A 12,662-nucleotide genomic window follows, 5' to 3' on the forward strand; every position below is an offset into this window, starting at 1 on the left:
GAGAAACGTTCCCCAGCTGCTCAGCTTGCCCGGCACTGCAGCAGGCTTCCAGGGGAGATGCAGACGTGCACTTTTTGGAAACGGTCAGAAATGGCCTGGTTAAGTATATTTTGAAAATATTTCTGATAAATCTGATCGGGCCGTGGTGCAGAGGACTGGGCCAGGTCTTCTGTGATCTCTTCGAGCCACGCACTGGTGTAATGACAAGAGGCAGCTTCGGCATCAGGTAACAGACCGAGAACTGTGACAGCAGCCTTGAAAGAACTAGGAAAATGGGCTGGATAAAGTGGAGAACGGAAAAGTGCTTGGAGAAACTCAGACCAGATCATGGCAACAAAACCAACAAGGAGAGAGCCCCCAGCCTTGTCCACAGGCAGCCCCAAACCGCCAAGACAGCGAGGGTTTCACTCCACAACACTTTCTTGCAAAAGATAACCCCGGGATCAAGTTACACTAAAATGTCTTGGTTTCCCTAACGCAGCAGCTCTTGGTTTGGATGGGGATTGAATTTGTAAGTCACCAGCACAATTTGCAGGACGCAGGCTATAATGTCAGTGCCTGGACCCACTGCCAATGGCTACAATCAATTCTTTGTTCCTCATTCACTTTCTGCAACGTTGAATAATCTTCTTAAAGATTAACAGCACCTAGCTAAATGGAAAAGAATGGATGTTGTGTACCGATGGAGTCATACGCTGAAGACAAGCCAATACTTGAAACACTTATAAGCCAATATTTGGCCATAAGCAGAGGGTTTTTTCTATAGCCACTATTAATAAGGGATCAAAAATAACTCATGCAATACGCTCTGAAGTTGAAGCCTTGGCTCTGCTGGCACGGTCCTGAAGGCTCTCATCAAGAGACAGACGAATTTACCACTTATCTTTTCCAGCGTGAGGGAATGCTTGTTCAGAATAACTCAAGTGATATCAATTTAAAAGACAAACCATTTCGAGCTGCGAAGGTCAAATTCTGTTTGTCAGTCATCCAAGAAAGAAAAGCTGGTACAAATTGCGAAGACAAAACATCCTTCGCAAGCACACTGAGATACTGCGCGTAGCCAGATACATTAGTTCGGGCTGCAGGAAGCCAGGAACAGAGAAAAAGCCCCAAAATCATGGATTACCAAGCTGCTGTCACAAGGGGAGCTGTCACTGCCCACCGACGTGGGAACCACCCTCTGCTACTCGGCTTGCTTTAAAATCATTCTCTACACACAACCGTAACAGCACATGAGCTCCTCTGGAGCACACAGCACCTGGTGCTGGGAACTTGATGCTCTCCATTGTTTGCCTAAGGAGTTCTGGAACCTCTTCTGTTGATGCCACAGCTTGGAAGAGCTCAGGAAGCTGAATAGTGGTGTTTTTTTTTAAGCATCTTTGTACAGGAAATAGTACAGGCATGCAGACAGTTATCGCAGAGAAGCAATACAAGGTTATCCAGCATACAAGGGCCAATCTGGGACAGATTTGTCACTTGAAACTCTTTAGTTGGGCTGCATCTCAGAGTCAGATTCTCCTAACGCTCCCCAGGAAAAAAAAAAAAGAAGACAGTGTGCTCCCTGAACACAGCAGATACCTGCTGGTCGCTTATTGTGCGGAGGGGAAAGCATGCAGGCCACCCCATGTAAGAGATATTTCATAAGGAACAGCGTACCATTCTTTCACTTTGGAAATAATTAGGATTAAAATTCTCCTAAACCATCCATTCTCTGTTTTTGTTATGGGAAGAGGGGTCCTTTCGATAGGTATAAGCAGCTGAATTTGCCTAAATTGCATTGTTTGTAGCAAACAAACCACAGAGGAGCCAGATCCCACCTGGGACTATGGGAGGAAAACAGAACGAGCTGTCAAGCAGCGCTGTTCTCCTCACCTCTTCCTAACAAAGCCATTCGGCTCGGGCTATGGGAAGACCCAAAGCTGCCAGTGCTCACTCTCCCCTCGCTGGTTCACACATCGCAGTAGCAGTGCAGTCCTGCCACCAGGCAGCTTTCCTCACCTGCTGGCAGCAGCAGTGCTTTGCCTGCACACTTCAGGTCCCTTCTTAAACCCAGCTCCCCAGAGAGCAAAAATCCAGCTGCTGGGCGCTCGGGGCCGTCCAGCCCCGTGTGACCCCCCCGGTGCCCGTGTGTGTGTGTGCCCGGGCTGCACCAAGCTGCTCCCCGTGACACATCAGTGCTGCTGATGAAACTGGCAGCTGGGCTGGGAGTAAAAGGGCTCCGCTGAAGTGGACACGAGCCAAAAGCAGAGTTCAGCTTTACAGCGCTTCCTGTAGCGTCAGCCGCTCCGTGCACAGCAGCGGCAAAAAGCATGCTCCAGCAGCTGGAAGACAATTGCTAAGCACGTTAATAAATTAAAGCAGCCAAGATAAGAGAAGACAACACCCCTAGCATTAAGAGCCACCGATGTCTGGCCTGGGAGAAGGTTAAGCAGCATTTACCAAGCGGCAGTAAGGAACAGAACCACAGACATCGTCCTTGCGAGGTATTCCCTGGCAGCAGTAAGTACTGGGTGCCTACTGAAGAAAAGAGGTCAAAACGTGTCTTAAAACTGGCCTGGTGCTAAGGATTGTTGAATCAGTTCATTAATTCATTGTACAAGTCTGGAACTACGAGTCAAAAAGGCCCTGCAGGTGTGAGACAACAGCAATTGCTCCCTGAGTGCGTTCCTGCAAGGCTGAACTCTGAAATTAGGAGACAAGTTAACGAGAAGGAGCCACTTCCATTTCTCTCCTGCCAGGGGACCTCACCCTCAAAATTAATTTTTTTTTTTTTAAAAAAGGAAAAATGTCAGGGGCACAAGGAACACAGGAAAAACGTCTGGTTTATGTGCGCACGGGTGTCTGACAGCCACCACAAAGAGCTCCAGGCAAGAATGTCTGAAGCTTCGTGCAGGGCACAGAGCGACAGCCGTGCTGCAGGTGAGCAGGCAGGTAAAACCAGGAGGTGCACACTAGAAGGAACAGACTAAGGGAAGTCCCCAGGAAGAGCAGACTGGCCCTTCTGGCTGCATGTGCTACATCAGAGCCACAGTGAGAGAGGGAAGAAGGAACAGTCCCTGATCACATCCAGGACCAGGCTGGGGAGAGAGCTGGCTGCTGTCACTGCCGTCTTTCAAAGGTGACACTGGTAAGGGGATGTTCCTGATGGAAGCACTACCCGTCACATAAGCACGATCCAGGGGGTTACGGGGCTGCCAGCCCCACGTTAGTCCCCTGCAAAGTCCCCTCACAGTAAGCTCTGGGATGCAGAGGGGAAGGATGAGCGGCAGACAAGATCACTGTCTTTAGAGCCTGTCAAACCGTCTGGAGGAGATTCTGATACACAACGTTGACTTTCTGCTTCTCAGATGCCATTGAACCAATCAGTATGAGCACAACTTTTCCCTTCCAAAGGCTGCATGTGGTAAAAGACTCCCCTATAAGCTCATGTGACCAACGAGGATATCAGCAGGTAGTCAGCTGAGCTGCCCCAGGGCGTGGTGTAGCTCAATCTGCTCCCAGAGAACACAGTGAAGAAGCATAAGGCAAGACAAGAACTGAAAGAACACATCAGAAGATAAAAACCAGCTTTAAAGGTTTCGCCTGTGCACCATTTTCTTTGGAAGGAAGTCAGCAGCACCTTCTAACCTGCTCTAGAGAGAGCTGCTTAAGTTCAGCATTCACGATTCTGCTTGAGGTGCTTGCTGTAGACTGTTGTAAAAAACCAACACCTCTTATCAAAAAAGGAAGGTGTTGGGGTAATGGGCTGGCATGCAGCATTCTGCTGGTGCTATCAAACTGCTTTGAAAGCATCTTAGCAACTGAAATGGTTGTATTAATGCAAAACGTAGATCCTACCAACAGCACAAACATTTCCAACGTTGATCTAAAGAGTGCAAGGACTCGCAGTTTGCTAACACAGGAACTTCTGCTGGCATGATCACATCACTTAAAACAATAAATAACAAAGTCAAACACCCTGTAGTGCTTGTGTGACTGTCACAGGTGCAGCTAAGCCCCGGCTCAGGATGCGCAGCTCTTCCTGCAGGAGCGCAGGCTGCGCTAGCACACCCGCCCGGCTCAGACCTAGCTGCTAGCCACAAAAGAAACCGGCAGCACTTGAGAACACATCTTGCCTACAGAAACCAGGGAACAAAGCTGTCTCTAAGATAAGAACTTGGACTGTTTCATCCTTCAAAACCCCAGAAGCATTTGAGGAAGAGATCAGTGTTCTGAAGGCTCCCGCTGGCAGCAGCAGGATCTGTCCGCGGTGTAACTCCGAGCTGCAGCACCCCACCCGAGGGCAGCCCCAGCCCTTTTCCAAGGGAGAAACCCCTCTCAGCGTCTTGCAGCAAGTATCAGGTTGTCTCTCAAGACCCGGAATTAATAATAGGATGGGATGAAGCTGATACTCTTGAGTTCAAATCCTGGAAGAGAAAGCCTGCTCGTCCCCTGCCTCCAGGATGAACAGCTGCAGGGACGCCTTGGGTGAAGGAACAGCTTGCTTAATTCGGCACAGCTCCGTGTGCTCAGCTCAGCTTCACGCTGCTCTCCATCCCTGTACATCCATGGGGGTTGCAGCGTGGTATTTACAAGGCTGAAGTGAACAGACACAAGGCAGGGTAGGCCAGCAGAGCCCCACAAAGTGGCACGGGCTCCCGAAACCCCTGCTGGGGTCCTCGCACCTTGCTGCGGCAGCGGTTGTGTTTAGACAGGGTCTTGTACCACAGGTCGCTGCTGTTGCACGATTTCAGGCATAAAAAAGCACAAAGCTTTGGAGAGAAACAGCATTACCCGTCTAAGACGGCGAGGAATGACAAATTATAAATAGGAGGTGGCTTCAGACAGATGCCAGAAATGGATGGTGAGCAATCGCTGTGGCAAATCAATGCTCCAGCGGAGGAGCAGAGAGGGGCTAGGTTTAGTTTTACCCTGAAAAGGCAGTGACACAGAAAAGGCTAATGGCAGGTGGTCATTCTGCATTCTGTACATTTCACAAAGATTTATGAGCAGGCTGAACGCTGGAAAAGCAATGCTGAAATTGCTTGTGTCCCTCTGCAAGGTCAGCTTATTGTATTATGGAAACATTTCGAGTGAGACTCTCACAAGTGAAGACTGCTCCACTTCTTTCAGCTACAAGAAAGAAGTGGCTGAGAAAAAACAGCATACCAAAAAAAAAATTTCACACCATTTATTCTTAACGAGTGATTTTTCTTCCCAGTTATTCCAGATGAACAAAGACTATTTGAGCTGAGAGCTTCGAGCTGGAAGGAGAGCGATCTTTCAAAAAAAATGTATTTAACGTGAAAATATTTAACAATAGTGTACCTACCTGTATTTTCTAAAATACTGCTAATTTGTAACTACGGCACTTTGTAATTATTATGGATGAGCGCTGTCACGAGAAGCTGCGTAGGTGTCCGAACAGAGAATTTTGATGCTCATAATTTTCAGCAGCTCGATAGGAAAACAGAGGCCTGACTCCCGGGATTCGGCTGTCAGCAGCGTGGGATATCGTTGGCACTACCCTGGGAACCTAGGAGCGCAATTTTCCTGTGACAAACACATTTTAAGAATTAAGCATTTCAGAACAGCCCTGTGCCAAAGAGGCCTGCTCCACCAGCACACCACGTTGCCCTCCACGGGCAAGGAGATGACAAAAATATGAAAACATTTCCCTACACGGGCCCGTACGGGCTGCGCCGTGAAGCTGTCCTTAAATCCATTCATGCCAAAGCGAGCCCCACAAAAATAGGTGCCTAAATCCCCTCCGAATCCCCCCTCGGAGCTCTGACAACGCCGAGTGCTCCCAGCGAGGCACACGCACACCTCCTCCTCCCGGCTGCACCTTCGGGCCCCGCGCAGCTCAGTTTGCTGCAGCCCAATAAAGGAGATGGCAGGGACAGCTGTTGCACCTCCCTTCAGGACAGCTGAAAATAAACCGCACACTCAGGCCCCAGGATTTCTCCTGGGCACCTTCACCGTGCTAGGGCCCTGCCGTAAGCAGCAGGTCAAACGGCTCGCTCATTACGGGGAGCTTGCAACCAGGGCTGGGGGCCTTATTCCCCTGAAAGGGTCTCTTTTAGGGTTGCCTTTTAGCTCGTTTTCTATCCCAGCCCTGTGCAGAAAGACAATATTTATTTTTTTTAAAGCAGCGCTGATATTTCAGAGTATTTAATGCTCCCCCTGCCCTCATTTGTGTCCAAGAGTTAGGAAGTAAAACCCCTCGATTTATACAACTGCTCGCCCAGTATTCCCTTCTCCCAGCCCTCTTACAAGGGCTGCTCTAACCCTTTTTGACTTATGGGATATAATAACCCCCACCTGAGAGCCAGCATACCAACCCCAAAGCCTTACCTCGTACCATTAGCCAGTAATTATCTCACTACACCATACAGCAGCTAAGATGTCTCCCGAGCCCCCACACCACCCCATGTGAATTTTAAGTCTCTACAACTGTCCGTAAGAGAAAAATCCCCCAAGACCCTAACGTTAAGAGGTGTGAGTGATATTAGGAATTGCCAGGGTGCTGCAGTGCCAGGAGAGCTCGGCACAAAAACGCTGCCCTGGGCGTTTCAGCTGCAGCCCCGCATGAGCGCTCAGCCCCGTCTCTGGCCGAGCCAGCTTTAAAACCTTATCAAACAACGCTGGTTCAGACGAGGTGGCTCGTCTCTAACACAGGCTCAAGAATTTCCCTTGTACAAGTCAGAAAGCTTTGGGTGGCTGCACTAAGCACAAGCTGTCCCTGGGATAGTTTTGCTTCCCAAATGGGAGCGGAGCTGCGGGGCACCCAGCGCTGCTGCAGAGACCAAACCTCTCCACGGGGCAGCACGAGGGAGCGGGGCCGCCTCTCCTGCTGGCTGCCATAAAGGAAACCGTAGCTGAAGATTCTGTCGGGTCCCTCGCCCACTGTTTATGGGGAGAAGCAGAGCTTGACTCATCTCATCGCTAGATAGGATAAACAGAGGCTGAGGAAGGAAGCAATGAAGATGCGCACTTCCCATCACAAATATCCATCTACTCACTGCACCGGGGCACGTTTCCTCCCAGTAGCTGCTCCCAGAGTGACTGCTGGGGCTGCCTTCAGTTTCCAGAAGCCGAACGAAGCAGCTGAGGAGCTGCCCGAACACAACAAAGGAAGGTTTCTGAGCGCTGCAGCCAGCAGCAGTCCTCCGAGCCTCTAACTCCTTTCAGTTCAAGGTTGGGTTGTTTAGTCTGGAGTTAATTCTGCCCACTTCGGTTGTTTTGAAACTGAGATGCGAGGGACAGACAATTGAACGAACCCACAGGGACAGAACAGCAAGGTGAAAAAGGGAGCGAGTGCACCCACAGCAAGAAAATAAAAGCGTCAGGTTGGGAAAAGAGCACTTGGGGTTTTAATTTTACCCAGCTTTGTCTAACACGCTCCTAACACACACCATCGCACCCCCCATGTAGAAGCGAAGCCCAAAGAGAAGTATCACAATTATCCTATTGATAAACCCAACTCCTGACACCTTAAATCTCAGATTGACGAGCACCTTTAAGCACGGTCTGAACTCTGCAATGCCCGTTTTCACCGACAGCAGCACAGCGTTGGAAAGAAACTTCACGGAGCGTGGTGGAAAAGGTCTGGCTGTCCCTAGATCACCTTCTCTCCTAAGGATTAATGTATTTTTAGACAATGCGGCCACCCGGTCTTAAAACCAGCCTGATGTACGGCACTGTCACCCCAATTAAAAGATCAGAAGCTCAACTACCTCAAGAAACAGCCGTGATGCCCCAAACACACACGTGTAAGAACTGAACACGTCATTCTGTTTCTGTGTCACTGCGTGTACGCTGTAACACCTTCACATTTCTAGGCACAAGCCAGCTTTTACCTTTCGGTGCCTACAAAACTCCCAGAAGCTGCTGCAAGGGCTCTGTGTGAGCAGTGTTGGACCTATCTCTGTCATCCCACACAACAAATCCACGCTGCTTCAGCCACCACTGCAGTTCCAGCAGAGGAACGAGCAAACCTTTGCTCGATGCCCTCACAGCACGAGCTGTCCTGGCTAGAAAAAGCCCAACCCCACAATCCGTGCATGAATTCTCTCTGCCTTCTCCCATCTCCTGGATTTTGTTCCACTGTTTGCTCCTTGGTGCCACAACGTTCTCCTGACTGTGACAGCGGAGTGGTCTCAAACACATCGTGCCCTCCGCTGTGGTTTTGGAGGGTCCAAAAAACTGCGTAGCCTTCTGCTTTCCTAGGACTGCACCCAATGTTTTAAAGTAAATAAAGGGCCAAATTTGCTGAAGAGCAATCAAAAAAAGCCAACCGACTTCAGCATGACATGGATGCTGCTTTACACAGCTCTGGAGAGCAGCGAGACATGTCTATGGTTTTACAGCTCTGACTCAGAAACAGGAATAACTTAATCTGGGACTGCCGGGGAGGTTGCAGCCTCAGTTATCCAAGCCAGAATCACCCTGCAAAGTACCTGGCTTCTCATGAAGCAGTTTCTGAATTACCACGGTTGCCCAGCACCTAAAAATAAATCCAAAAAGTAAAGTGCTGAGCTACTTCAGGGGTGTTGTAAATGACAGGCTCAGGAGTTGTTTCATGGGCAATTCAGTTCCCCACGGACCAGGCAAGAGGGAAACAGCTGGTAAATCATCAAAGGGCAGACAAAGGATAAACAGTCTTTTATGTCGTCACCGTTTCTGAAAGTCCTTACAGACAGCAAAGCATTGCCTGCTGCATGTGGAGATGCCTTCCCAACTAGAAGCCTCATATTCTTTTCCCCCCCTAAGACTCAATTTCCATAAAAGTTCAGCCTTTGGTTTCGTCTGCCATTCAGGAGGAAGAAAGCTTTACCTGACTGCTTCCCACCACCTGCAAACACCAAAGGAGTTCAACAACAACCACCAGGATTTTGCTTCCCCTGCTGGGGGTGGTTTGCTTGACGATTTCTGGATGTTCACCCACACCCAGCTAGCATCTCCCCTTTCCTTCTGGGTAAAGCAGAAAACCACTGCCAAAAATACATCACATTCAAGAAATTACTTCACTCATTGATAACGTGGGATCGACGTTAACCCAGGAGTCACTGAGGTAAAGATGCAGGTGGGGCTGCAGCCACAGTGCAGGGAACAGACACCGACAGCAGCCGCTGGTCTGGGTTAGCGCCGCGCTTGATGCTTCCAAGAGGATGACGACAAGCTGGAGGCTCAGGAACACCACTTGTAATTTAAAAAGTTATTTTCAAAATACAGCTTCACGGCTATAAATAGCAGACAGTTTCTCACCTAGCGAGACAGTACACAATTATTCTTAGTCACTGTGGCCCAGATACCAGAGGAAGTGTAATTTACCTTTGCTGAAAGCCACCCAACGTTTGGGGCCGCTGCGCGCTTCAAACAAACTAAGCCAGTCTGAGATTGGCCCTACGCCTTGTGGAAGCAGATGCTGACTCTGACAAATTGAGCCAGTTGACTTCGTTAAGCCTTCCATAACCTGAAGAGACGTGTGCCTGCACAGAGCAAGTCTCACAAAGTTCCTTAACCAACACAAAAAGTTTACCCACCCTTTTCAATGTGTGGAGTCGCTTCCCCACTGCACGGCCATTTGGTCTTACAAACGTTCACCAACGGTGGGCAGCCACCACCACCTGCTCCGTGTCTCATTGTGCCACGTTCCTAGCTCCGTGAGAAGATATTTAAAAGAAAAAACCCTCCCATGCACTATATTCACGCAGTTTGTCAACCAGCTCTCCAGAGAGTTCAATTAACTGGACTTCAGCTGACACTCTCCCATACACAGCATCAGTCCCTATATAATATGGGAACAAACATTTTGGGCATGTTCAGTGATCAAGAACTGCTAGAAACCTCTCCAACCATGAAAACAAACATTTCTACCTGATCCAGATTTATACAATCAAACCAGACACGTACAAATCCTCTACCAAATCAGTGCTTCTTCCATTTGGGTGCGCAAGAACCTCTCTTCGGCCACACATCGCCTCAGCATCGTCTGAGGCACAAAGATGAGAAAATGTTAATGAGACACTGGGACAAAGCTTTTATTAAACTGAAAGTAAAGTCATCTTCCCTTCCTGTAAAGCTCTGAAGAAGCGACTCAAGCAGGAGCACAGTTAGCATCTGCTCAACTCCTCACTCATCTAAAAGCTTTTCGAAGCACCAGGGCCTTGGTGCTACCCTTCAACACGTCACCCGATCCGTGGGCAGCTCCTCGAACCCAAACCTTTCCATATACAGAGCTCTATCTGCGGGCTGCCTGGTGATTGCGGCTTGCCGTATCCTCAAGAAGTTTGACCTTGCAAAAAATAATTCTCCATTGATCAACGTCTGATGAATCCAACGCGCTCTTGGCTGAGTGTCCCACCGCGGGCAGCAGCACGACGCGCTGACACTTCTGAAAAGATCATCGCAGCCTTGGCTGCAAACCCTCCTGAAGTCATCCCAGCTCGGCCACGCTTCCACCCACCTCCCGCTCAGCCTTCTCCCTTGGCAGAAGGCTTTCAGTAGCCAGATCCTCCATAAACAGCTCTCACTAACGTTCGTGTGCTTCCTTAATTACGTGACAATAAATGGATCCACGCTATACTGGAGAACAGACCGCGAGCCCCTGTGCTGGTTGCTTTACAGCTTATTTTTGGAACTGCAGAAGAAAACAAATAAAGCCCTCTGCCCCTGGGCCCGCTGACAGCCACAAGCAGATGAGCTCGTGAACCAAGCTTCGAAGCCTCCCAAGTATTTCGGTTTAATAATGTCACCCAAGCAAAAAAGAAAACCTAATCAACTCGACTACTGCTCTTGGTGCTCCTAACAGGTCAGTCTCTACAAAGACCTTCCAGATGTCATTCCTGGGCTGTGCCTGTGCCTCTTTCCCCGGTGCCGCTGCTGCTCTCCATGCTTAATCTACGAAATCTTGAGCTCAGAAAGTTTTCTTTCTGAGGCTGGCCCCGGCTCAGCTCGGATTCATTTCCCTGACCAGATGCAACAATCTGGGAGGCTGATTTCACATGCCCTGCTCAATCCTGAGCCAGCCTCAGATATCGGCAGGTTTCCCACTGCAGAAGGGGAGCGCTATCGCACGCTCCCTCACATTCCTGTCAATTTACACAAGGGCAGCAAACGCCACAGACAAAACACCGCACGTGTCCCCAGGCAGGGCTCGCCATTCGGAGCCCAACTTCTGTGGCTACTTTTGTAGGATCCTCGGCACGTTTGGGCGCACATTACCACGATCTGTGCTGCTTATCGTGGGTGTTTTCAGGTCTCTGCAGACCGTGCCAGCCTGGCACTTTGGGGACTTTCAAGGCAGCCACACGCACGGAGGCCAGCGAGCCTCCTGACCTTGCGAGCGCTGCGGGCACAGCCATTCCTGCACACCCCAAGCACAGAGCAAGGAATTCCCTAAAAAAAAGACCCCAAATAACACCAGAAGGGCCACCCAGCTCCCTGCCATGCTCCTGGCTCTCACAGCCCGGTGCTGTAACTCACTCCAGGGGTGCCTCAGCATCCTGGGGAGCAGCCGGTGCAGGGAGCCGCTCACTGGGGCTCTCCACGAGCCCCTCCGGGACCCCTCCCGGTTTCAATCCCAGTTTTGGGGGCTTGGTCCCGATTTTAGGGCTCAGTGGCAGGCAGCGCTCCCTCCGCCTTCACCCCCTCGCAGCGCCCGAAGCCTGCAGGACCGTGAGGCGAGGGCAGAGCCCCCTGAACCCCTCACGGAGCTGAGGGGGACCCTCGGGGAGCCCCCGGAGCCTCCCTACCCCCCTCCCCATCCCGGTGCCGGCCGCCGGTACCTGGTGCAGGGCTGTCAGCCCGTCCACGTTGGTGGTGTCGACGCGAGCTCCGCGGCCCAGCAGCCGCTTCACCTCCTCGGTGTCTCCGCTGGAGCAGGCGGCCAGGAACACGGCGCCTTCCTCGAAGCGCACCCGGGACCCCCCGGCTCCGCGGTGCCGCCCGCGGCCGCCCCCCGCCGCCACCGGCTCCTGCTCCGTCAGGGAGCCCTTCCAGCGCCTCAGCTGCTCGGCCCGCCGCAGCCGCGCCGACTCGGCCCGCTTCCCACCCAGGTGCTCGGGCTCCGACATCGCCGCCTTGCCTCCTTCTCCTCCTCTTCCACAGCCGCCGCTCTGAGGCGCAGGGAGCAGCGACCGCACCTCAGCCGGGAGCGGGGCGCAGCGCCCCCGCCGCCATCTTCGCTACGCCCCCACCGCCGCCGCCACAGCCGCTGCCACAGCCGCCGCCGCCGCCGCGCCGCCCGCGCCCCGCGGCATCCCGGGACTTGTAGTTCCCGCGGGCGGCGCCGCACCTGCCGCCGGCCGCGCACTGCTCCCGGCGGCCCCCGCGCGGCGCCGCACCTGGGCGAGCCCTCGGACTACAACTCCCAGCAGTCTCTGCTTCACCTCCCCCCCCCCCCCTTCTCCCTCCTACCCCAGCCCTAGCAGGGCGGGCTGGCCGCCATCACAGCGCCGCCCGCTGCCCGCGCCCCTCGTTCCCCCGCTCCCCGGTCCCGGCGGTGCCCGCACCTCACACCCCGCACCCCGCCCGTGTGGCACCACCAGAATCCAGCCCGGCCTCGGGGCTGGGGAGCTCCGGGCCCGCCCGTCAGCCCCTCAGCGTCCCCTCCCCACACCCCCCCCCGGGGACCCCTCGTTGCTGAGGGGGGAGCTGAGGGGAAATGGCGGCGGCCC

General features: G+C 52.2%; 1 protein-coding gene across 7 annotated transcripts in view; it reads right to left on the reverse strand.

The window, feature by feature from the left end:
• The window catches only part of PPP1R12B (protein phosphatase 1 regulatory subunit 12B), a 112,858-nt gene extending 100,635 nt beyond the window's left edge, over nt 1-12,223 (reverse strand). For 3 of the 7 annotated variants that reach the window (XM_082778348.1, XM_082778351.1, XM_082778347.1), the window contains exon 1: nt 11,772-12,223. In XM_082778348.1, coding sequence (XP_082634474.1) covers nt 11,772-12,059 — 288 coding nt within the window. In that variant the 5' untranslated portion in view covers nt 12,060-12,223. The remainder of the gene's footprint in view (nt 1-11,771) is intronic. The other 4 variants (XM_082778349.1, XM_082778350.1, XM_082778352.1 and 1 more) reach the window with 4 other exon arrangements.
• Nucleotides 12,224-12,662: the final 439 nt, after the last annotated feature.

Source organism: Aythya marila (genome assembly GCF_965140915.1).
Source record: "Aythya marila genome assembly, chromosome: 24".
Classification (NCBI taxonomy): Eukaryota; Metazoa; Chordata; class Aves; order Anseriformes; family Anatidae; genus Aythya; species Aythya marila.